The sequence below is a fragment of the Acinonyx jubatus genome, chromosome B2, assembly GCF_027475565.1.
Source record: "Acinonyx jubatus isolate Ajub_Pintada_27869175 chromosome B2, VMU_Ajub_asm_v1.0, whole genome shotgun sequence".
NCBI classification, from domain to species: domain Eukaryota; kingdom Metazoa; phylum Chordata; class Mammalia; order Carnivora; family Felidae; genus Acinonyx; species Acinonyx jubatus.
The window spans coordinates 141,032,628-141,059,801 of NC_069385.1; the positions used below are offsets into that span (position 1 = coordinate 141,032,628).

A 27,174-nucleotide genomic window follows, 5' to 3' on the forward strand; every position below is an offset into this window, starting at 1 on the left:
ATTATCAAAGATCACTTCCCTCTTGGAGCCTACGTTTCAGTTCTTGGATAACTGGTGTGAGCCTAGAATGTCTCTTCCCCAAGAGAATGTGGTGGGATGGGTTCCTAAGACCATAGGGAGATTGGTTAGTCGGGAACCTCTTGGTAAGGCTCAGGTGTACTTTGAGAAATATACTTTGTGTCCGTTAGTTAGAAGTTGTGTTAAGAATAGGTACATGAAACAATATTTGCTTGAGTTCTTCTTCAGGCAGTGTTATCTCTCCATTATTGCAGTTATTATTTATAGGTGTGACGTTTATTAGGAGGGTTGGTTTTGAAATTTTTAGGAGGGAGCATGTTTACAGAACTGTACATTTTGTGTTGATTTTCTGTGCTAATTAATAAACAAGGACTGCATTTGAACGTGGTGTTGATTCATTAGGCTTATCTTTGTAGTTGTATACTATCTCTAGAAATCCTAAATAAAATGTGCATTTTAGGTTATCACATTTGGAAACATGCAGTTCATAGCAGGATATATAACTTGATGTTGAAAATTTGTAAATGACAAAACTTCCTGATTTGCCAGCTGTGAGCCCCGCAGGCAGGTGCACACTTTTCTTTGGATAGCTGAACAAAAATGTTGTTCAGCACAGGTGTCCACTTATCTCAGGGACTATTAACCAGGTTGATTTGCAGTGGTTTAAACATCTTTTCAGTCAGCCTGCCCTAATATGAAAAGTCAAACAGCACGATGAATATTTCCAATGTGGACACTTTAATTTTGAAAATTACGTGTATAAATACAGCAGCATTTGAAAGAGACTCTATCTGAGAATATTTCTGTCCTATATCTTATTGCAAAAGGTAAATGAATTCATGGAGTGGAGCAAAGTGTCACGGTAATAGGGGCATTGATATCGAGGGCAAAGCGTGAGAAATTGTGTCCTTCTGGTTTGTCTCTGCTTCAAAGATGTATTTCATCTTGTTATATTGCTTTTTTTTTTAACTTTAATTATTGAAAAGGCAGTATCATACCAGAATGACATGTAAATTTAAAAGGCCACTCGTGTTTGTGTCTTTGTTTTCATTTCTTTTGTGGCCTCTTGTAGTTTTTCCTGTATGTGTGTATATTCTTGCGTCGTTCACATATTTTAAGAAAGTAGCACATATTAGTAGTTAAGAGCGTGGATTCAGGAGCTAGATTGCACAGATTCATATCCCTGATGCACCACTTACTTATTAGTATGTGGCTTTGTACAAGTCATTTCACCTCTCCGTGCCTCAGTTTCCTCCCCTGTAGACGGGAGGTAATAATAGAACCAAACTCTGAGTTTTGTCAGGGTTAAACCAGTTAATACGTGTAATGTGGTGAGCACGGTGCCTGGCACTTGGTAAATGCTCTGTCTGTATTAGCTTTATTATTATTATTTCTTTAATTTTTTTTTTTTTAATTCACTTAACTAATAGAGTCAACATCGAGCAACATACGCTGTGCCTGGAACAAGAACTCTTTGCTAGAGATACAGAGCTGAATAAAATGTCTTTCCCCTGAAACCCGTGAAATCTGAAGAGAGGCACAAATAATCATTATGAATACGCAGAGGCGATAAAGTCCCCTGTGGGGACACACGTTGGATGGAGTCGTCCTACACTTGGGCCTCAAAGCCAAGAGTAGTTGGAGAGAGGAGAAAAGGCTTTTAGCAGAAGCCACAACACATCTAAAGAAGAGCATGTGGGCTTACGGGTGCCTGGAAGGCAGGGGACTAGCAGGAAGTGTAATTCAGAGAGGGTAGTTTAAGAGGTGTAGTTTGGAGGAATGCAGATGAGGAATAAAGAGGGCCCTGTGAAGGTGGAGAGAACGGGTTTGCATTGCACGAAGTGCTCAAGTGAGACCCAGTAGGACCGGGGGAAAGACTGAGGAGTAGCACAGCCTGGAAGAAGTAACACTTATTATAACGAAGCGGTATAATCGAGTGGTTGTTTCTCTATGCCCTGTACTGGCTATTTGTTCATTATCTTCTTGTATGTTATTTATACTGGTCCTTTTTCTTGCTTTAAGACAGATTCATTGAGGCATAATTAACATATAGTGGAATTTATCTTTGATGAAGTGTGACAAACGTACTTTGTTGTGTAAGCACGATCACAGTTAAGAAACAACATTTCCATTGCACCAGAAAGTTCCCTGTGTCCTCTTGTAGTCAGCCCCCCCACCCCGCAACCTAACACACATACCCACGGTCCTTGGCAACCGTGGTTCTGATTTGTCTTACAGTTTTGCCATTTTCAGAACGTCCTAGAAATGGAATTACATGTTACTTTGTTTCTTGCTTTTTGCACTTAGTGTAATGCCTTCGGTATTCATCCCTGTTGCTGTGATTATTGCTAGTCCGTTAGTGTTTGTTATGTAGGATTTTTTCACTTTATGGATGGACAGTTTATCTGCTCACCAGTGGAGGCAATTTGTGTTGTGTACAGTTCTGGGCTATTAAATAAAGCTTCTGTGAGCATTCATGCACGGATCTGCGTGTGGCACTGTTTGCACCCTCTCGGGTAAATACCCAGAATGGTATTGCCTAGTCATATGGTAAACATCTGCTCAGCCTTTCCAGAAACTACCAGAGTATTTTCCAAAACTGCTGTACCCTTTCGTTCTGTAGCAGCAGTTGACTTGCTTCGCATCCTGACCAAAAGTTGGCATTGCCGGCTTACAATCTTAGCAGTTGTACTGGGTGAGCTGTGGTAGCTAATTGTGGTTTTAATTTGCTTCTGTCTGTTGAGTGATGATGTTCAGCATAGTTTCATGTGATTATTTGCCATCGCTGTATCTTTGGTAAAGTGTTGAAACCTTTTACCACCTGCCCCTCTTTTTTGGTGACCTTGAGCTAGGAAACTATTTCTTAGGATGCCTGGGTATGCACACGCATACTCACATGTGCACACACACGGACACACACAGGCACACACGGGCACACATGGACATGGACACAACTGTTTCTTAGGACTTTAAGAAAAGAAATTGATGCATTGGACTTTATCAGAAGTAAGTACTCTTGCTTCTCAGAAGATGGTGTTGAGGAAATGGAAAGGCAGGCCACAGACTGGAAGAAAATACCTGCAAACACATGATTTCCTAAGCAGTTTGTATCTAGAACATGTAAAGGACTTCTACAGCTGAACAGTAGGAAATCAGTCTCTCTCAACATGGGGGAAAGATTTGTCTTTGTATCGCTTTTCATCGCCTTTAAAAGTTTTGATATAGTAGAAACTTGAAAATTTGGATGGGAGTAGTGATGCGTGGATAATGAGGTTTGAAACTTAAAATGTATATTCCCAGGATCTCAGAAGAGGTCTGATAAAGTATGTATTTCTGTCTCTTTTAAACCCCTTCTTTTAAAGTGAGAAAAGGATTTATTCAACTTTTTAGTTTATCTGCAGTTTACTCTGATGGACCCTCCTTAGGGCCAGGGACTTTGTTTATTATTATTTTAGATTTTTAGGTATTTTTACATTACTTTCAGTGCTTATTAGTATAGCATCTAGTGAATGTTAAATACAAGGTATGCATTTAACTCAATTTTTTTCTGTATTGTTCTCTTTTTCCTGCAGCATTTATCTTCAAATTTTTCTTGTCCCGTTTTATGCTCTCATATTGGCCTCTTAATTAGTGCATTAGTTTTGTATGCCACATGACAAATGACCACAAAAATGCTTAACACGACGTGTACTTACTATTTTACAGTCCTGGAGATTGGAAGTTGGACGTGGATTTTACTGGACTAAAATCAGGGTGTTGATACGGCTGCATTGTTTTCTGGAGGCCCTGCAGGAGACTCATTTTCCTTGCCTTTTGCAAGGACTTGTGACTGGTGGCCCATTCTTCCATGGTTCAAGCCAGTAGTGACTTCTCTCTCTTAACCTTTTTATCATTGCCTTTCTCTCTATCCCAGAAGGGGAAGACTCTCACCTTTGAAGGACTCCTGTGAGAAGATTGGGCCCATATTAGGTAATCCAGGTTAACCTCACCATGTCAAGACCCTTAATCTCATCATATCTGCAAAGTCCATTTTCCAGGGAAGGTAACATTCATAGGTTCTGGGGCTTAGGAGGTAGACATCTTTGAGAGGCCAGTATCCTGCCGATGACACATATACCATTATTTATTACCTGCTGTTTCACATCTCTAATGTGTATTTGTGTTTTGGTTCTATTATTGCCCTCTTTTTAACTTTAGTGTCACTTTAAAAGTAATTTTTTACTTCGTAGTATTGTCCAAAATAACGTGTCTCTATACAGTTGTGTTTTTAGCACATTGAGTTTTGTCATAATTGCAGAAAGAGTTGTTTTTTTCCACCAAAGAAAGTTTTAGGGGTATTTTCATTAGATTTAAGAGGAAGGAGTTTCTGGTACTGATACTGATTTTGCTTGGCATCCATCTAGCCTGGCCTTATCTGTCTGTTAGTAATTTTTATGTGTTACTGAGTGTTAGTCACTCACTGGTACCATTCAGGTGGAAAATACACTTTTAGTGATGTGTGGAATGTGCTGCCATATCAACTTCTGATGAGAGGACTATTTCTGCCATCGGGGAGAAATTTTTCTCAATGAAGAGATGCAAGAAGATAAAACTATGCCGGAAAATGAGAAGGTTTTGTTGAAAAAGTTAAACCACACGTAGTATCCAGCATTCTTTGGTGTATCTCATTAGCAAATTTGTTCACAGGCTTGTGAATTCAGTGATCTTTCTAGTAGGGTTAGTTTAGTGACTACTATGGACTTCCCCACATTTCAGAGGTTTGGACATTGAGCTGTCTTGCAAAACCATGGATAGAGGTAGGGACTTCCTTCACAACTTGGAGAAAACTTTTGGGAGAAAAATGCCTTTTGTTTTTGTTTTTGTTTTTGTTTTCAAGAGAGAAGTCCATATTGACCTTTAACCTATCAGATGCTGATTATTGAATCAGACTCCCCTTATGGTAAAAGTGAGAAGTTTTTTATAGTATAGTTCTTAACAGAGAAAGAAAGGCTTTTTTTCTTTTTCTTTTTTTCTTTTTCTTTTTTTCTTTTTCTTTTTCTTTTTCTTTTTCTTTTTCTTTTTCTTTTTCCTTTTCCTTTTTCTTTTTTTTTAAAGGTTGATAGGGTGTGTAGGTGGTTTTGAAGTTTTGGTCTGGTATTGGTATTTTTAATTAGAATGGTAATGACAGGACAGGTGTCCTAGTTTATTTACATACAATCAGTTAAAGGAGACAATGAGAGAATTCCTTTGGATCTGTGTGAATATGTACCTATAACGTATTCACCTTTTTTCTGAAAGGATTTGAGGTGCCTCGGGATGAAGTCTAGAAATAGTAAAGCCCCAGCCAGATCTGTGCAAGTATAAAAGCACTCACACTAAGTAATAGAGAAATATGGGTACATTTTCAATAGAATTAGCCTCAGTGCTGCTGTTGAAGGGGTTCTCTTGACCCCACAGTGACGTCCTTGTGCAAGCAGAGGGATCTGAACAGCATAGCATTTGGTACAGCGTTTCACCGGGCCTCCCCCACCCAGCTATCTGACCGCCTCCCCTGTCGCTCTGCCCCTCACTCACTGCCATTTCTGTCTCTGCCCTGGAGGTTCACGTTGATGCTCCTGTCATATGGTTCAGGTCCCAGGATTAGTGTTGCCTGTTGAGATGTTTACTGGACCACCGTGGCAGAATTGCCCTCTCTACCTCCTGCCACTTCCAGATTTTATTTTCTTCGTGGTATCTGTCATGACAAGAAATGAACATTTTCAGTTGTTGAACGTGTTTTGCCCCCCTTCCCCTCCCCATTAGAATGTAAGGCCCATGATGCAGGGACTTTGTATTTTCCACCATCGTGTCCCCAGTTGCTAGACAGTGCTTTGTGTTTAGTTGGTGCTTAATAGATACTTGTGAAGTGAGTGCATGCACGCCCGTGGTGATTTGTGGGCAGAGGTTGGGGGAATAGTTGTTACCAGGGTCTCTTGAAAGTCCAAGTTCATTCGGGTGGCATTCTGTGATCCTTTAGTGATGGCCTCCACGTGCATAGGAAAAGGAACAGTCATGAAACGTACCACCCACGTCCCGTGTGCCACTCCCGGATGAGATCTGCCAAAAACACCTGGCCAGACTTTCGCCGGGTACCCTTGTGCCTTGGTTCCTTTAGCCTCCGAAATAACAGTAGTACCTCCTGCCTAGGAATGTCTGAAGATTAAATGTGATAGAGCATGTGACGTGTTAACGCAGAGCCTGGGACGTGGTAATTGCTCAAGAAATGTTAGCTGTCACTGTGCCATTACTAGTCATTAACTTACCTTGTGGCTCGTTGTTCGGGCAAAAGCTGCTAGGGCAAGAGCCACTGACCTCCAGACAGTATCAGCCTGCTCCCTGACGGGACTTTTTTTAAGCCTGGTTGGCAGAACTGTGTCTGAGGTGTGTCTCGAATTGCCGCAGGTTGGGTGGCTGGCCGAGCCACACTCTAAACCTGCACTTTCTGGTGTGACCTGCCAATAGCTGCATCTGACTGTTGGAGTTAATTCACGTTGAAAGCTGGTCGGTCCCAGTAGCCACACTTCAAGTACGCAGTGACTACAGGGGGCCGTTGGCTGCCACGTTGGGTGGCACAACATAGAAACGCTTCCATCGGTGTAGAGAGGTCTGTCGGACGGCACCGCTCTAAACGGAGAGCACTTTGATTTGCTTTAGGTGACTTTGTGTAAGTTTGTTTCTTCCGAGTGTGTTTAGTTATAAATTTGGAGTAGTTCATAATAGCTGAATAAAATATTTTGATGGATTTCTTTTAAAAGTTCTGCAGCAGAGTGACTCGTTAATGTTATTTATGAATTGTTTGTTCACTAACTCCTTTCTTCATTGTCGACAACATATGGAGTCAGTAATAGAACATACTGCATGCCTTTTTTTTTCCTGTATATTTATAACTAAGTGCCTGAAGGACACGAGATACTGTTTTATTTATTTTATTTGAATTATATGCCAGAAACTAAGCTCTTGTGTATTCAGGGCTACAATTTATAGTATTAATTAAGAACAGCTTTCCTTTTCTCTCCAGAATGAATTCAGTATATTCTTCATTACCCTACGTGGATCTTGAGTTTGTTCTCTCGTAATTGGTTTTTCTTCTCTCCCTGCCTCCCACGTGTTGGTGGTTTTTGTTTTTGTTTTTTTTTTTTTGGCCTTCTAACTCCCCTCTCCCATTTAACTGTTTCCCCCAACCCCCGTCTCTTCTCTCCCTTCCTTCTCTGCTTCCCCTTCTTTCTTTTTGTCCCACTGCTTCCTCCAATATCCACCTCACTAGAAATGGAAGCAACACAATATTTTCTTTAAATCACTCACTGAACTTTCTCCCTGCGTGTTTGTAATCAAGTGTTGTTTTTATTTTCTTAATGTTTGGTAGACGCTTCTTTTTCAAGTTCTAGAGGCCCTCCACGCACCTAGTGATTAAATTATGTGTAGGGAACATTGAGTTTTCTGCCATTAAGCAAATGGAATTAAGTCCTTCTTTGAAAAGATGAGACAATAGGGGTGCCTGGGTGGTTCAGTTGGTTAAACATCCGACTTCGGCTCAGCTCATGATCTTGCTCCTTGTGAGTTCGAGCCCTGCGTCCTGCTCTGTGCTGACATCTCAGAGCCTGGAGCCTGCTTCACGTTCGTCTCCATCTCTCTGCCCCACCCTGGTGCGCTTTCATTCTCTCTCTCTCTCTCTCTCTCTCTCTCTCTCTCAGTATAAAATAAAACATAAAAATCAGATAATATATTTTCAGCTGTGTACATACATTCGAGCAAATTCTGTGCGACTATCAGCATAAACAAAAATTCTCTTTATTTGTTCAACATATACATACACACACACATATTTTAAACTTTTATTTTGACATAGTTTCACACTGACAGGAAAATTGCAAACAAAAGGAATTACCATATACTCTTTACCCAGATTCTGCAAATGTTAATATTTTAATACATTTGCTTATAATTATCTTTTTAAAAAAAATGTATATATACATTTCTTTCTGATTCTTTGAGAGTAAGACGTAGACGTGATGCCTCTTTACTTCTGGATACCCGTATATTTAAAAAATGAGAATATTTTCATACACTCTTAGAGTATAATTATAAAAATCAGGAAATTAACATTGGTACACTGTAGGCTTATGTGAAGACCGTATTAGCTCTTGCCGGTTGTCCCAGTAATGTCCTCGATAGGAAAAGAAAAAGCCCCATATTGGAAGTTGCATTCAATTCTCAGGTTTCTTTAAGCCTCCTTTAATTGGGAGTATATATCCTCAGTTTTTCCTTGAGGTTCATGACCTTGGTATTAGAACGTTTGACCGCCATCAGCCTGTATTATTATTATTATTATTATTATTATTATTATTGTAATAACAGCCTTTTTGAGATATAATGGACACAGCATACAGTGCTGTCATGAAGCATGTATAATTTAATGATTTTTAATATATTCAGAAGTACGCCACAATCCACCGGAATCAATTTTAGAATATTTTCATCACTCCAAAAAGAAACCCAGCCCTCCCTGGCAGCTTCTCTCATTTCTTTTACTGCCGTTCACAGGCACTCAGTGATCTTCTTTGTCTCTGAAGATTGTCCTATTCCGTCCAGTTCATATACATGGAGTCGTACAGTATTTGACTAATTTGGTCTGGCTTTGGATTGGCATAACGTTGTAGCATATAGTATTCCCCTCTTTATCCATGGGGGGGGAATGTATTCCAAGACCCCCAGTGCATACAGAAACTGTGGATTGCCCTGAGGCCTATATATACAGTGTTTTTTTTCCCCCTATACATACATACTTATGCTAAAGCATAGTTTATGAATTAGGGACAGTAAGAGATGAGCAACAATTACTATTACTAAAACAGAACAGTTATAGTCATATGCTATAATAAAAGCATAATGTGATGTAATGTATTACGTAATCTCATGCGTGAGTGTGATCTCTTTCTCACACTATCTTAATGTACTGTACTCATCCTTCTCATTGTGATGATGTGAGATGATAACATGCCTACGTGATGGGAATGACATGTGCACCGTGATGTAGGATTAGGCTGCTGCTGACTTTCTGATGATATGTCAGAGGGAAGGTCATCTGCTTCTGGATTGCAGGTAAATGAAACCGTGGAAGGTGAAACTCCTGGTAAAGTGGGGACTACTGTCTATTACGTTCCCCTTTACAGTTTAATGATATTTCATTGTATGGATCTTTACCCTTTTGTTGATGTCTTCATCAGCTGATGAAACTTGAGTTGGTTCCACCTTTTGCTTATTAGGAATAATGCTGCTTTGAACATTTGTGTACTAGTTTTTGTGTAGGCATGTATCTTCATTTCTCTTGGGTGTATACTAAGGACTGGAATCATGTTGCAACTCTGTTTAACTATTTGAGGCTCTGCCTATTTTCCAAAACGGCTGCACCCTTTTACCACATTCCCACTAGCAATGTAGAAATGTAGAAACGTTCCAATTTCTCTGTATCTTCGCCTACACTTGTTATTGTCTGCCCTTTTGATTATGGCCGTCCTAGTGGGTATGGAGTAGTATCTCATTATTATAAAGTATATATAACATTAAATTTACTCCTTTAAGTATTTGTTTTTTTTTCGTTATTGAGTTGCAGGAGCTTCTTATATATTTTAGATACAAATCTAAATCCTATCGTGTTTATGATTTGCAAAAATGTTCTCCCATTTTCTGTGTTGTCTTGTTATTTTCTTGATGGTGTCCTTTAATGTACCAAGAGTTTATAATTTTGTTTTATCTTTTTTCTTTTGTCATTCATGGTTTTGGTATAACGTCTAAGACACCAGCGTCCAACCTAAGGTTCACCTACGTTTATGGCTATGTTTTCTTTTAAGAATATTACAGTTTTATCTTACCCTCAACTTTTTAATGTTTTAACTTCTTCTTCTACAAGTGATTCTGACTCTCTTTCTCAGTCCATGTGCTTCCGGGCTGGGTGCAGTGGTCCCTTTGAGCGATTAGGTCTCCACCTGCGTAGGAAAGCTTCTGTGTTTTAATTCCACCATTGGATCATCTCATCTTGCATTACTTTTATTCTCTCTCTTGTATCCTCATCTGATACCTTGTTCATTCACCCACATTCACTGGGAAATTTGACCAGCTTGTGTCTCCTCTTCTTTCTATCCATCTGTCTGTAGAGTAGTCTCTATTTGCTGTCACTGTTTTTTTAGTTATGATTCATTACTGCTGAGCTCACTGCTTCCCCTAAGTTCATCGATTCCCTCATTGTTAAATCAGGCATACGCATTCCAGTCTTTATGTTAACTCACTATCTTCGTACCATTTGACCCTACTGGCTGCTTTCCTCTTCTTTGAACTCTGATATTTTGACTTTGATCACATTCTGTAAGGAAGCCACATGAATTCTCTTCATAAAACCAGAACCTGGTGGTTCCAGCAAGGCAGGTTTGTTTGGGACTAAAGATCCAACAGAGATTTACTTTGCCTTTGGCAATTTCTCAATAATTATTGCTACTCCTACCACTGTGCTGGGCTGAGTGGTCAGAAGCAGAATCAAGTTCAGGTGTGTTCTCGCAAGTCTTTCCTTATTTCCTGTAAGACATTGAGGCCAATGGAATATTCAAAAGAGGGTTGCCATTGCACTTTTATTAAAGTCTTTTCAGAAGGTTCTTATCTCATTTGAGTTCATTGCAGCATCTTTGTATAATAGTGAAAGAAATAACGTAAGGGTCCATCAGTTGGGGAATGAATGAATGCATTATGATAGATCTCTACATGAGATACTAGGCAGCTAGTAACATAAATGAAGTAGACCTTATGTATTGATGATGTATAGAGGCAGGATTGTTGTTTTCACTCTCATCTATCTGTGTACCTATTTATCTCAAAATTTATAAGGAAAAAAGTACAAAACAAAGCTATATGTAAATATTCTGTACTGACAAATGTCTTGGTATCTACTTATTGAACTATTATGAATGATATTATCTTAGGAGCAGAAATGGAGGGTGTAGGATGTTACAGGTTACTTTATTTCCTTTTTACATTTCTGATTTGTTTGAATTTTTTTGATGAGCATGTATTCTGTTATAAAGTTGTAGCTTGAGGATTGTGCAAGGTGCAAGTAATATCAACTTATGATTTTTTCCTTTTTGACTTTCTCCCTTCCCTTAGCTTCTTGCAGTAAGTACAGTCTTTGCTTTTTCCATTTTCCTTCTACACCCTAGCCACTCTTAGAGTCCCCTTTGGTTCTCTGAGATGCACTCTTTGACTTTGTATTGCTTTGACCCGAGCACAGCGCCTAGCACATGGTAGACATTCATTAAGAGGTGTTTCAGTGTTAGAGTAATAAAGCATAGAATAGGGGGTAGATCTCACTACCAGCATGTCCTTTTGCGTAGGTTGTCATTTTGTGCCATTTTTTTTGAAGAATGAAAAGAAGAGAATGTGTGTGTGAAGAGACATGTTTTAATTAAACTTCAGTTTATGTCCCTGGATCTGTTGAGTTGATGTTGATAGGCTATGCTAACAGAACGCCAGGAGGTTCATTTAAAGGTATTATTATTTCTTCAATTATCATGGGAGGACAGGAGAGTGGTAATTTCATACTTCACTGTAACATAAAACATTAATACACAATTTTTTTTTATAATATCTCCAAATGCATGAATTAAAGGAAACCTGAGTTCGTGGGCTTAGAAAAATGTGTTTCATTGACTCAAGCAGAAGGGTCAACACTAATTAATGTTTCTTGTCTCATGTAAATAGCTTATCTAACCATTTGTTTTCTTTTCAGGTTCAACAGATAGATCGAGTGGTAGAGGTTGTGGAGGAAACCATTAAAGGTAATTGTTGCGAGTGGGATAAGCAGATGTATACAGTAGTCCCCCTTTGTCTGCAGTTTTGCTTTCTGGATATGGTTAGCCACAGTCAGCTCATGTCCGGAAGCAGATGGTCCTCCTCCTGACTACCATCAGAAGGTCAGTGGCAGCCTGACCCCTCATCACATGCCTGCCTCGTTCACCTCGCGGCTCATCTTACCATCATAAGAAGAAGGGCGAATACGGGATAGGAAGACATTTTTTTTTTTTTAATTTTCAAATGTTTTGTTTCTTTGTTTGTTTTTGAGAGACAGAGAGAGAGAGAGCATGAGTAGGGCAGGGACAGAGAGAGAAAGGGAGACACAGAATCCGAAGCTGGCTCCAGGCTCCGAGCTGTCAGCACAGAGCCCGATGCGGGGCTCAAACTTGTGAACTGTGAGATCATGACCTGAGCTAAAGTCAGATGCTCAACCAACTGAGCCACCCAGGTGCCCTGAAAGTAAGATACTTTGAGAGAGAGAGACCATATTCACATAACTTTTATTACAGTCTGTGGTTGTAATTTTTCTATTTTATTATTAGTTATTGTTGTTAATCCCTTACTGGGGCTAATTTATAAATTCAACTTCATCAGAGCTCTGCATGTGCAGGAAAAAACAATACATCTACACACACACACACACACACACATATGGATACATGGAGATAAATATCTCTGTATAGATATATATATAGATATATAGTGTCAGGCATCCACTGGGGGTCTTGGACCATATCCTCTGGCTGGTAAGAAAGGGAAGCTACTGTATTGTTTGAACTATATTATAAAAATATCACTTAGTTAACATTTATTTAGATATAAAGTTGTAACATTTTGTCCTTGACTACTTCGTCCATTGACCAATCTAATGTAGGAGGCATATATGTGATTGGCTTATAAATGAGTCAGGTCATAATCGTTTTTTAATCTCATTTTTATTTTTCAGCAAAATGGATTTTGAGTTTCAGATCAGGAAGAGATAATTTAACCAATTTTAAGATAAGGAAATGATTTATGTGTATTTTTTTGCCGTTTTATTTAGATATAGTTGATGTTATTTGCAGGTTTTTATACCACCTAACTGGTTGTAGTTAATGATTTTTAAAAGTACTTTTGGGGTGCCTGGATGGCTCAGTCGGTTGAATGTCTGACTTTGGCTCAGGTCATGATCTCACAGTTGGTGGGTTCGAGCCCCGGGTCGGGCTCTGTGCTGACAGCTCAGAGCCTGGAGCCGGCTTTAGATTCTGTGTCTCCCTGTCTCTGCACCTCCCCAACTCATGCTCTGTCTCTCCCTCTCTCAAAAATAAGCAAACATTAAAAAAAGAAAAAAAAAAAAAAAGGACTTTTAAGGGCCCTGGGTGGCCTGGTTGGTTCAGCGTCCAGCTCTTGGTTTCTGTTCAGGTCATGATTTTACAGCTTTGTGGGTTCGAGCTCCACATCAGGCTCTGTGCTGGTGGTTTGGAGCCTGCTCCTTCTCCCTCTCTCTCTGTCCCTCCCTCACTCGTGTGGTCTCTGTCTCTCTCAAAATAAATTTAAAAAACTTAAAAAAAGAAAGTACTTTTAAAAGTAGTATTCAGTTTTGATACTCTCTTGTGTATAATTTTTGTAGTTACACTAGAAAATAGAATCATGCTTTATTTTGTTAGTCACTGTACTTTGAACCAGATTCCTTTTGAAGTCACTGAGAAATAAATTATCCTCACTTATATGGTTTAATTTTTAAATACTCATAGTCTATTTTCCCCTTTTAGATTAGTACAAATAAAAACCAATAATATAATATTGAAATATTAAATGAATTGAGCTTTTCACCTAAAATTTTAATTGCTTTATTACAAGTGGGGATTGTGTGTTTAAAAAAAGAAAACACCACTTTCACCAAGTTGAGATTTTAACCCCATAGTTTTCCAGCTGGCTTGTGTCTGCTACCTTCCACATGCTGTTCCTCATTTATTTTGACTCATCGATTTATTAGATAACCAGAGAATAGGAGAATCAGAGTCTCCCTGAATCTTCTTTGAAATTTCAAAGTAAAATGAAACATCATGATTAAAAAGCAAACCGCGTGCCCACGTCCCGTTTTGAAGAATGCAGAAACAGAAGTGCTGGTGTGTATTGTGCAGGTCAGGGGGACAGGCTGGGAGGGACAGGCTCCGTGGGACAGGCGCTAAGCGCATCCTATGACTACGCCTTTCATCTTCACAACAGCCCTGTAAGGTGAAGTGGCTATAAATATTCTCCCCATTTCTTGGTTGAGGAAGTTAAGATCCAGAGGCACACGGCTGGTGAGCGCAGAGTTGGGATTTGTATCCAGGCTGGCCTCCTCCCTTGCCTGTGCTCCTAAGTGTGATCCTGCATCCACGTGACTGTACCCTGACTTCCCTGACCTCTCCCGCTGGAGACTCACTGTGTTAGCGGTTCTTTGAGCTTCTGAAAGCAGTGCTTCAGGGTGCTTGAGGGTTTAATCGCCTTACTCATCCTCTGTCTTAAGTACCAACTGCATACTGGCCACTCCATATATGTACACATACATATGTATACATACATATACGTGTATGTATATACGTATACATATGTATGTATGACATGTATGTATACGTATACGTATGTATATATGTATATACACACACACACACACACACATGTATTTTAAGTAATGGCGATAAAGATAGCACAGAAGAAAATGTACGTGACCTGGGGTGTGGATGGCTTTTGTTGATGCAACACCAAAGGCTTGATCTGTGAAAGAAAGAACTGACAAGCTGGACTCCATTAAAATTAAGAATTTCTCCTCTGCAAGAGAAGACTGTCAAGAGACTAAGAAGACAAGTCAGATACTGGGAGAAAATGTTTGCAAAAGATAAATCTGATGAAGGAATATTATCTAAAATACATAAAGGAGGAGGGAAGATGGCGGCGTAGGAGGAGGCTGGGCTCACCGCGCGTCCTGCTGATGATTTAGATTCCACCTACACCTGCCTAAATAACCCAGAAAACCGCCAGAGGATTAGCAGAACGGAGTCGCCGGAGCCAAGTGCAGACGAGAGGCCCACGGAAGAGGGTAGGAAGGGCGGTGAGGTGGTGCGCTCCATGGACTGGCGGGAGGGAGCCAGGGTGGAGGGGCGGCCCGCTGGCCAAGCAGAGCCCCCGAGTCTGGCTTGCAAAAGCGGAGGGGCCTGAGGGACTGTGTTCCGACAACAAGCGCGACTTAGCATCTGGGAGGTCATAAGTTAACAGCTCTGCCCGGAAAGCGGGAAGGCTGGAGGACAAAGGGAGGAAGAGCTGCTGAGCCCCCAGACGACAGAGCTCAGTCTGGTGGGGAACAAAGGCGCTCGCCAGCGCCAACTCCCCCGCCCATCCCCCAGCCAAAATCCCAAAGAGAACCAGTTCCTGCCAGGGAACTTTCTCGCTCCGCGCAAACACCCAACGCTGTGCTTCTGCGGAGCCAAACCTCCGGCAGCGGATCTGACTCCCTCCCGCTGCCACAGGGCCCCTCCTGAAGTGGATCACCTAAGGAGAAGCGAGCTAAGCCTGCCCCTCCTGCCCCTGTGCACCTTGTCTACCCACCCCAGCTAATACGCCAGATCCCCAGCATCACAAGCCTGGCAGTGTGCAAGTAGCCCAGACGGGCCACGCCACCCCACAGTGAATCCCGCCCCTAGGAGAGGGGAAGAGAAGACACACACCAGTCTGACTGTGGCCCCAGCGGTGGGCTGGGGGCAGACATCAGGTCGGACTGCGGCCCCGCCCACCAACTCCAGTTATACACCACAGCACAGGGGAAGTGCCCTGCAGGTCCTCACCACGCCAGGGACTATCCAAAATGACCAAGCGGAAGAATTCCCCTCAGAAGAATCTCCAGGAAATAACAACAGCTAATGAGCTGATCAAAAAGGATTTAAATAATATAACAGAAAGTGAATTTAGAATAATAGTCATAAAATTAATCACTGGGCTTGAAAACAGTATAGAGGACAGCAGAGAATCTCTTGCTACAGAGATCAAGGGACTAAGGAACAGTCACGAGGAGCTGAAAAACGCTTTAAATGAAATGCAAAACAAAATGGAAACCACCACGGCTCGGATGGAGGAGGCAGAGGAGAGAATAGGTGAACTAGAAGATAAAGTTATGGAAAAAGAGGAAGGTGAGAAAAAGAGATTAAAAAATCCAGGAGTATGAGGGGAAAATTAGAGAACTAAGTGATACACTAAAAAGAAATAATATACGCATAATTGGTATCCCAGAGGAGGAAGAGAGAGGGAAAGGTGCTGAAGGGGTACTTGAACAAATTATAGCTGAGAACTTCCCTGAACTGGGGAAGGAAAAAGGCATTGAAATCCAAGAGGCACAGAGAACTCCCTTCAGACGTAACTTGAATCGATCTTCTGCATGACATATCATAGTGAAACTGGCAAAATACAAGGATAAGGAGAAAATTCTGAAAGCAGCAAGGGGTAAACGTGCCCTCACATATAAAGGGAGACCTATAAGACTCGTGACTGATCTCTCTTTTGAAACTTCGCAGGCCAGAAAGAATTGGCACGAGATTTTCAGGGTGCTAGACAGAAAAAATATGCAGCCGAGAATCCTTTATCCAGCAAGTCTGTCATTTAGAATAGAAGGAGAGATAAAGGTCTTCCCAAACAAACAAAAACTGAAGGAATTTGTCACCACTAAACCAGCCCTACAAGAGATCCTAAGGGGGACCCTGTGAGACAAAGTACCAGAGACATCACTACAAGCATAAAACATACAGACATCACAATGACTCTAAACCCGTATCTTTCTATAATAACACTGAATGTAAATGGATTAAATGTGCCAACCAAAAGACATAGGGTATCAGAATGGATAAAAAAACAAGACCCATCTATTTGCTGTCTACAAGAGACTCATTTTAGACCTGAGGACACCTTTAGATTGAGAGTGAGGGGATGGAGAACTATTTATCATGCTACTGGAAGCCAAAAGAAAGCTGGAGTAGCCATACTTATATCAGACAAACTAGACTTTAAATTAAAGGCTGTAACAAGAGATGAAGAAGGACATTATATAATAGTTACAGGGTCTATCCATCAGGAAGAGCTAACAATTATAAATGTCTATGTGCTGAATACAGGAGCCCCCAAATATATAAAACAATTACTCATAAACATAAGCAACCTTATTGAGAAGAATGTGGTAATTGCAGGGGACTTTAACACCCCACTTACAGAAATGGATAAATCATCTAGACACACGGTCAATAAAGAAACAAGGGCCCTGAATGAGACATTGGATCAGATGGACTTGACAGATCTATTTAGAACTCTGCATCCCAAAGCAACAGAATATACTTTCTTCTCGAGTGCACATGGAACATTCTCCAAGATAGATCATATACTGGGTCACAAAACAGCCCTTCATAAGTTTACAAGAATTGAAATTATACCATGCATACTTTCAGACCACAATGCTATGAAACTTGAAATCAACCACAGAAAAAAGTCTGGAAAACCTCCAAAAGCATGGAGGTTAAAGAACACCCTACTAACGAATGAGTGGGTCAACCAGGCAATTAGAGAAGAAATTAAAAAATATATGGAAACAAACGAAAATGAAAATACAACAATCCAAACGCTTTGGGACGCAGCGAAGGCAGTCCTGAGAGGAAAATACATTGCAATCCAGGCCTATCTCAAGAAACAAGAAAAATCCCAAATACAAAATCTAACAGCACACCTAAAAGAAATAGAAGCAGAACAGCAAAGGCAGCCTAAACCCAGCAGAAGAAGAGAAATAATAAAGATCAGAGCAGAAATAAACAATATAGAATCTAAAAAAACTGTAGAGCAGATCAACGAAACCAAGAGTTGGTTTTTTGAAAAAATAAACAAAATTGACAAACCTCTAGCCAGGCTTCTCAAAAAGAAAAGGGAGATGACCCAAATAGATAAAATCATGAATGAAAATGGAATTATTACAACCAATCCCTCAGAGATACAAACAATTATCAGGGAATACTATGAAAAATTATATGCCAACAAATTGGACAACCTGGAAGAAATGGACAAATTCCTGAACACCCACACTCTTCCAAAACTCAATCAGGAGGAAATAGAAAGCTTGAACAGACCCATAACCAGCGAAGAAATTGAATCGGTTATCAAAAATCTCCCAACCAATAAGAGTCAAGGACCAGATGGCTTCCCAGGGGAGTTCTACCAGACGTTTAAAGCAGAGATAATACCTATCCTTCTCAAGCTATTCCAAGAAATAGAAAGGGAAGGAAAACTTCCAGACTCATTCTATGAAGCCAGTATTCCTTTGATTCCTAAACCAGACAGAGACCCAGTAAAAAAAGAGAACTACAGGCCAATATCCCTGATGAATATGGATGCAAAAATTCTCAATAAGATACTAGCAAATCGAATTCAATGGCATATAAAAAGAATTATTCACCATGATCAAGTGGGATTCATTCCTGGGCTGCAGGGCTGGTTCAACATTCGCAAATCAATCAACGTGATACATCACATTAAGTAAAAAAAAGAGAAGAACGATATGATCCTGTCAATCGATGCAGAAAAGGCCTTTGACAAAATCCAGCACCCTTTCTTAATAAAAACCCTTGAGAAAGTCGGGATAGAAGGAACATACTTAAAGATCATAAAAGCCATTTATGAAAAGCCCACAGCTAACATCATCCTCAACGGGGAAAAACTGAGAGCTTTTCCCCTGAGATCAGGAACACGACAGGGATGCCCACTCTCACTGCTGTTGTTTAACATAGTGCTGGAAGTTCTAGCATCAGCAATCAGACAACAAAAGGAAATCAAAGGCATCAAAATTGGCAAAGATGAAGTCAAGCTTTCGCTTTTTGCAGATGACATGATATTATACATGGAAAATCCGATAGACTCCACCAAAAGTCTGCTAGAACTGATACATGAATTCAGCAAAGTTGCAGGATACAAAATCAATGTACAGAAATCAGTTGCATTCTTATACACGAACAATGAAGCAACAGAAAGACAAATAAAGAAACTGATCCCATTCACAATTGCACCAAGAAGCATAAAATACCTAGGAATAAATCTAACCAAAGATGTAAAGGATCTGTATGCTGAAAACTATAGAAAGCTTATGAAGGTAATTGAAGAAGATTTAAAGAAATGGAAAGACATTCCCTGCTCATGGATTGGAAAAATAAATATTGTCAAAATGTCAATACTACCCAAAGCTATCTACACATTCAGTGCAATCCCAATCAAAATTGCACCAGCATTCTTCTCGAAACTAGAACAAGCAATCCTAAAATTCATATGGAACCACAAAAGGCCCCGAATAGCCAAAGTAATTTTGAAGAAGAAGACCAAAGCAGGAGGCATCACAATCCCAGACTTTAGCCTCTACTACAAAGCTGTCATCATCAAGACAGCATGGTATTGGCACAAAAACAGACACATAGACCAATGGAATAGAATAGAAACCCCAGAACTAGACCCACAAACGTATGGCCAACTCATCTTTGACAAAGCAGGAAAGAACATCCAATGGAAAAAAGACAGCCTCTTTAACAAATGGTGCTGGGAGAACTGGACAGCAACATGCAGAAGGTTGAAACTAGACCACTTTCTCACACCATTCACAAAAATAAACTCAAAATGGATAAAGGACCTGAATGTGAGACAGGAAACCATCAAAACCTTAGAGGAGAAAGCAGGAAAAGACCTCTCTGACCTCAGCCGTAGCAATCTCTTACTCGACACATCCCCAAAAGCAAGGGAATTAAAAGCAAAAGTGAATTACTGGGACCTTATGAAGATAAAAAGCTTCTGCACAGCAAAGGAAACAACCAACAAAACTAAAAGGCAACCAACGGAATGGGAAAAGATATTTGCAAATGACATATCAGACAAAGGGCTAGTATCCAAAATCTATAAAGAGCTCACCAAACTCCACACCCGAAAAACAAATAACCCAGTGAAGAAATGGGCAGAAAACATGAATAGACACTTCTCTAAAGAAGACATCCGGATGGCCAACAGGCACATGAAAAGATGTTCAGCGTCGCTCCTTATCAGGGAAATACAAATCAAAACCACACTCAGGTATCACCTCACGCCAGTCAGAGTGGTCAAAATGAACAAATCAGGAGACTTGGCCTTTTGTAGCAACGTGGATGGAACTGGAGAGTGTGATGCTAAGTGAAATAAGCCATACAGAGAAAGACAGATACCATATGGTTTCACTCTTGTTTGGATCCTGAGAAACTTAACAGGAACCCATGGGGGAAGTGAAAAAAAAAAAAAAAAAAAAGAGGTTAGAGTGGGAGAGAGCCAAAGCATAAGAGACTCTTAAAAACTGAGAACAAACTGAGGGTAGATGGGGGGTGGGAGGGAGGAGAGGGTGGGTGGTGGGTATTGAGGAGGGCAGCTTTTGGGATGAGCACTGGGTGTTGTATGGAAACCAATTTGACAATAAATTTCATATATTAAAAAAAAACAAGAAACAAAAAAATAAATAAAAAATAAAAAAATAAAATAAACAATATTTGAAATGAAAAAAAAATACATAAAGAACTTTTAAAGCTCAAGAGTAAGAAAATAAAGTACCCAGTTAAAAAAATGGACTAAATACCTCATCAGACACTTCACCAAAGAAGATACATGGATGGAAAATAAGCACATGAAAGATGATCCACCTCATGTGTGATTAAGGAAATGCGAGTTAAACAAGGACATACCACAACACATTTACTTGTATGGCTAAAATCTGGACCACTGACAACCCCAAATGCTGATAAGAGTGCGGAATAACAGGAACTCTCCTTCATTGCCGGTAGGAGTGTGCAATGGTGCAGCCATTTGGGAAACCAGTTTGGCAGTTTCTTACAAGACTAATGTACTTTTAGCATATGATGCAGCAACCATGCTATTTGGCATATCCCCAGAGGACTTGAAAGTTTGTGTCTGCACGAAAACCTGCACACAGATGTTTATAGCTGCTTTATTAACCATAATTGCCGAAAGTGCAAGCAACCAAGATGTCCTTCCGTGAAAGGATGAACTGTGGTACATAGAGGCAGTGGGATGGTAACCAGTGCTGAAAAGAAATGAGCAATCAAGTTATGAAATGGTATAGTGGAAACTTCAATCTCATTACTGAGTGAAAGAAGCCAATCAGAAATGGCTACACATTGGATGATTCCAACTCTGTGGCTTCTGCAAAAGGAAAAACAAAGAGATAGTAAAAAGATCAGTGTTGCCAGTGTTGGGGAAGAGGGGAGAGAAATGAATAGGCAGGCTACAAAGGAATGTTTTAGGGCAGTGATACTATTCTGTATGATACTATAGTGGTGGATACATGGTGTTACACATTTTTCCAAACCCGTAGAATGTTTAGTACCATGAGTGAACTGTAATATGATCTTAGAGTTATAATGATGTGTCATCATAGGTTCATTGATGTAACAAATGTACCATTCTGGTGGAGGATGTTGATAACCGGGGACAGCTTGGTGGTGGGGTGGTATATAGGAACTCTGTTCTGCTGGATTTTGCTGGGAACCTAAAACTGATCTGAAAAATAAAGTCTGATAAAAAAAACCCAGTAATATTGTGCTCTGAATGTGGTCAAATGGCTTGCAGGGGTATAATTTCTTATAGGAAATCATAGAAGGTAAAGATAAAGTACGTTTTTCTATAATGACAATACTTGGGACACTGAATATGTAGGTTTTCTATACAAAACAACTTTTGTTATTTAAATATCACAAATCATTTTTTTTTTTTATTTGTCACCATTAAATGTCAGAGTTTTAAACAAGATTCTTGGACCAGGGGCTCACATTCCATCAGCTTGTTCAACTTTAGCACTGGTGTCATCCCCAGGAGCTTTTCCAGAACCTTCACCATGAAGTTTAATCAGTTTTACCAGTTCATACTTCCCAATGCTTTTTCAGCATTTTTACTTCTCTGACAGAGACATCATGGAGTGGGTAAATAGACTGACAAGCCTTTTCTGATGCCATTTGGAGTCTATTTATCGACCACTCTTTTCAAGTCATTTGTCTGTACCTCTTGGGTCATGACTTCCATCATCTTTTTTGGAATTTGGCAGACCTATTGGTGCTTAGCATAAGAGGTCTTCTGAATATGATTGTTGCATTTTTAAGTAAAATCAACACAAAATAGATGAAGCAAATGACCATTCCTAGTCACGGCATCAATGTGAGCTTCAGTCATGGTCTGCCATTTTTGACCATGGAGCACCATTTGTCAGTGGTAAGATCCATGCCATGGAACTTAGGAAGTTTTTGCGCTGAACATCCTCAATAATTAGCTTGAATTTTCTAAATGTAACTTCATTGTTCTGCAGATCAGCAAGGCTCACTTCTCAAACACTGTCTTGGAGGCCATCAGATGCAATTTCGATTCCTTGAGTTCTTGTGATTAGTGTTTTTTCCAATATTTCTTAAAAAAATTTTTTTAATGTTCATTCATTTTTGAGAGAGAGAGAGAGAGACAGAGCGCAAGCAGGGGAGGGGCAGAGAGAGAGGGAGAGAGAGAATCCCAAGCAGGCTCCAGGCTCCAAGCTGTCAGCACAGAGCCTGAAGCAGAGCTCAGATCCATGAACTGTGAGATCATGACCTGAGCCAAAGTGGATGCTTAACTGACTGAGCCACCCAGGTGCCCCCTCCAATATTTCTTCTATTGAGCATAGTTGGTGCTTTTACATCCTACCAATCTTTCTTAGAAAATGGATTAGCCACTTTCTTCTTGCCTCCCTTTTTGCGCCCTTTCATAATGCACTTGTTTTTCCCAAACACCATGGTGTTGCTCAGGGAATCAAAAGGGCTGTACTGAGGAGTTTTGACATGAACTGTCTGGAGTTAGTGTAGACCTCACAGGTTAAGGGCTCAGTTTCATTAGACTACCCACCACTCTAGATGTCCATTGTAAGAATTGTCACCTATACTTCTGACCAACTGTAAATTTGGTTCCCATGACCCCCTACTTAGGTTTGATGACTTGCTAGAGTGGCTTATAGAATTCAGGAAAACCTTTTACTTATTATTACTGGTTTATTGTAAAGGATACAACTCAGGAACATCCACATGGAAGAAATGCACAGGGCAAGCTATGTGCTAATGGAAGTGGAGCTTCCATGCCCTCTCTGGGTATGCCACCCTCCCAGCACCTCAGTACATTCACCAACGTGGAGGGTTTCTGTGGAGTCTACATTACTCCATAGATGATTGATGAAATCATTGGCCAGTGCTGCTTGAACTCCCAAAGTTTGGGGTTGGGGATGAAAGTTCCAACCTTTTAATTACATTGTTGGTTCCTTTGACAACCAGCCCCCATCCTCTTAAGAGTTACCTCATTAGCATGAATCCAGATATGGTTGAAAAGGGCTTATTAAGAATAGCCATAAATGCTCCTCTCACCCTTATCACTCAGGGAATTATAAGTGTTGTAGGGGCTCTGTACTAGGAACTGAGGATGAAAGCAAATATATACTTTCTGTTATGTCACAGTATCACAGAAGGCCTATCACCTGTAGGTCGAGTTGACTGGAGATGGCCTCTCACTGAAGAGTTTTTGCTTGAGTGCATTTGTTGGGGAGACTGAAATCAGATTTAATTTGAGAGTTCACAGCCAGGGATGAGTTGAAGATGAAGTTGATGGGGATGTTCATTGGCAGATTGACTTGAGGGTGGCAAGGCTGATGAATTAAGTATTAGCATTACAACAGGAAAACTTTAGAGATGGAAGAAATAATTTTGGTAGGTGCTCTTAGTTGCAGATAAGGAAGGTGAGCTAGGGAAGGGGTCAGGTGACTCATCTGAGATCTCCTGGTTGATGGAGCTCTGGACCTGTCAACGAACTTCTGTTTTTCACTTTCTGTTGCCAATATTTCATTTAGAAAGCACAAGTTGGTGAAATATTGAGGCATTTGTAATAGCTAATTAGTTCTGGGTTGACTTTCAGCAGGTTACTTTCTTTTTTCAAAAATATTTGGGAGAACGCAGGTGTGGGATTGGCAGACAGAGAGAGAGGATCTGAAGCGGGCTCTGTGCTGACAGGCTGACAGCAGAGAGCCCGATGTGGGGCTGGGACTCATGAACCGCGAGATCATGACCTGAGCCGAAGTCAGAGGGTCAACCGACTGAGCCACCCAGGTGCCTCTCAGCAGGTTAGTTTTCTGAGGCTCAGGTTTCTTAGTTCAAAATAGGATTAAATGGATATGATTTTTCAGATACCCAGGACATACTACGGGATCAAGTTTTGTTACTGTTTCTTACTACTTCCTTAATACCGAGGCTGCTGGAATCATCTAACTGCTAGAAGTGACTCTTCTTCCAATCTGACTGTATACACTGCTGCCATTATCCTGGGATTATTTTACCTTCCTGCATGTGTACCTTCAAACTGTGACTTCTTAGTGTGATCTTAATTATCTTTTATTCTACCCTGTCATTTTCACTTTTTCTTCCATTGATTCCATATATACACCTGCTCCAGCCAAAATGTGCTATTTGATGTTCCTCGTATATTATTTGTAGCTTGCTCTATGTTTGTCTTGGGGTCCTGCACGAGTGGATAACTTCCGTTTACCCTTACAGACCCATTCTGTACCTTGACGTGTGCCCAGAGAGGCTGACCTGTGTATGTATTGCATCAGTAGGTTCCTTACTGTTTGGTATCTAATTGGATTTTTCCAGCTGGAGGTTGGAGGCTTGACTAGAGTGTGAGATGGGAGTATTTGTTAACACTTCCTCACTCTCTTCTTCTCTGCTTATGCTGGTTTTGTGCTTCCCTCAATTGCAGCCACAGATCCTGCCAGGTGGCCCACTCTCTTCATCTGTTTCTCCAGGTTCTTCTAGTTGTTCCCTTCCTTTGCTTTTTCAGGCCCAGGGGTGGAAACAGCACCCCATTGTTGCAAGCCTGAGAGTATTGCATTGTCTCTTGTTGGTTTTCCTAACCTTGCCAAACCTTAGTAAATAGTCCCTTTATTAAAACCTCTTCAATTATGCAGTGTACCATCTGCTTTGCTGGGACCCTGATTGATAAATGCTCCATGGAGAAGCAAGTCTTTGCCCAGAAAGGCCAGATGGAATACTGCCTGACAAGAGGATTGTGCCATAACTGTCTTGTTTCCACATTTGATTCCTGTTGGGCTCTCTTCATATGTCTTCCTTGAAGGGAGTTTGGACATACAGCCTCTGCCACAGCCTGTTGGCATTCTTCTTACTGCTTATGTTATACCAAGTAATGTTTTAAAAAATGAATTAATAAGGTACATTGATGCCCAAAAGCATTTAACTATTGTAATTAACATAAAACCATATAAAGCATATTCCATTTATATCTGTCTTGGTTGGAACGAAATGGAAAATTTCAAGTTATTCTGAATGAATCTTCACTATTTTAATAGTGGCCTGAAAATTCCATCCGTTTATAGCGTTTACTTTAGGAGAAACCAGACTATAATGAATTTAGGATTTTTTCCATATCATCTCGGTAATTCAACAAGGCATATAACTGATTCTGAGAGAAGAAGTACAGTGTTTGAAGTATTTATATTTATTTATTTATTTTAAAATATTCATGTACCTTAGTCTTGGTTTACATGGTAGTTAAAAAAATTTTTTTTTGTATGAAATCTGTGAAGGGAATATAAATCTGTATTTCTTCTGATATGTGTTCATTAAGTCCTCCAGACAAAGAATCCTTTAAATTCTTCTCTTTGGAAAGGTAGTCTACTGGATAACGTAAGACAAATGATTGCAAATAAACATTGCCTATTGAAGTTAGAAAAATGTTTTTACTATTAAATCATGTTTCTTTCCCTCTAATATGAGAGGCCTCCATTGTTAATAATACGTTTGCTGGTATTTCATTCAGTCTAATTCCAAATGCCTCCAGTGTTGGTAATTCAAGACTTTCCCAATATGGCACAATCTGCGAGTTTAATTGATTTTCCGTTTCCCTTAACTTCTCAGTAATTGATGCAACCTTGGATTAGACTGACCTAAATTCCCAGGGTACTTCGCCAAATAGCTCCTCCCTATTTAACACATTGCTCTTCAGTGTGTCAGATTTTGTACTTTGTATTTGATACTAATTCAAAGTATAAACTTGTCATGAATTGAGACTGGAAGGCAAAACTATTATATCAAGCATGGTTTTTATCAGTGTTAATAACTGAGTAACCTCCCAAAAGTCCCGTGGAGATTTACTTGAGGATGTTTTCCAAACTTAATGAGTAAGTGAATTGAGCTTGGATACGTAACATGGTCCATCTGGCATGGTGTTGGTTGGACCATAAAAGCACATCTACTTTTTTCAGGGTTTTCCAGCAAAATCATTTTATTCATTTTCAAAGTATGCTTTCAAAAGGGACACTTCTGTGCATCCTCTCAGTGTGTGTAATCGCTGACACAGTTATATAGTTGGAATGTGGTGGAAAATGTTGCACATTGGTTTTATATATTGGAAATACTTCTCAGTCTCACTGGTATAATTAAGTGATAACTTCTATCTCGTAATAACTAAAGAAGTCAGGAAATTATTGCTGTTGTTTATTTAGTTTTTTTTTTTTTTCCAATGAGTCTGTTTAAGTTTATGTACCTTGTTAATAAGTGGTTATAGTTTCGCAATCATTGTATTTTGCTACTTTCTTAAATGAGTCAGTTTATGTTTTTTTCCTCTCTCCCTCTCTTTTGGTCCCCGAGATTAGCAATAGGATTTTAACTTATTTGTTCTCTATCCTTCCATATCCATTATTTCTAGAATGGATATGTTTTATCCATCGTATCTTTCTTAGCCCTTTCCAAATCATAATAGTTTTCAAAAGATGAATCGGGAACAATTCCTTATGGTGTCCAACAACAAAGTTCTACCACGAGACTTTAAGTTGGTTTCTCATGTCACTTTATTTTGTAATGGCTGGTTTGGAATAATGACTGGAAAGGACCATCTATTAGAGAAACCACCATGTTGTATCTTGTCTGTATTTTTCTAACTTCATTAGCTAAATTGTCAGTTCTATTTCCAGCCACACATATACAGTTGAACAGCCCTAGCTGCAAAGTATCCAACAGATGCTGATAAGGATCTTCTTTAAACATTATAAATGGTCATGTTGACCGTTTTGAAAAAATGAAAATCTAGTTAAATAACTTTCATTTTGTCTAATATTTTTCTGCCGTTAAAGCTTTTAAAACTAAAATAAATGCTTTCCTGTGCCCCCCTGCCCCAGGTGGATTCTGCTATTTTATGATACCTTCAGAATTGTTTTATATGTTTTTG

At 39.9% G+C, this 27,174-nt stretch overlaps 1 protein-coding gene and 1 pseudogene across 6 annotated transcripts in view; one reads left to right on the plus strand and one right to left on the minus strand.

Moving 5' to 3' along the window:
- The window catches only part of CDKAL1 (CDK5 regulatory subunit associated protein 1 like 1), a 704,834-nt gene that overhangs the window by 180,922 nt on the left and 496,738 nt on the right, over positions 1 to 27,174 (plus strand). For all 6 annotated transcript variants that reach the window (XM_027040405.2, XM_053223204.1, XM_015085900.3 and 3 more), the window contains one exon: positions 11,807 to 11,855. In XM_027040405.2, coding sequence (XP_026896206.1) covers positions 11,807 to 11,855 — 49 coding nt within the window. The remainder of the gene's footprint in view (positions 1 to 11,806; positions 11,856 to 27,174) is intronic.
- Positions 21,701 to 22,839, minus strand: LOC106987604 (40S ribosomal protein S3a-like; annotated as a pseudogene).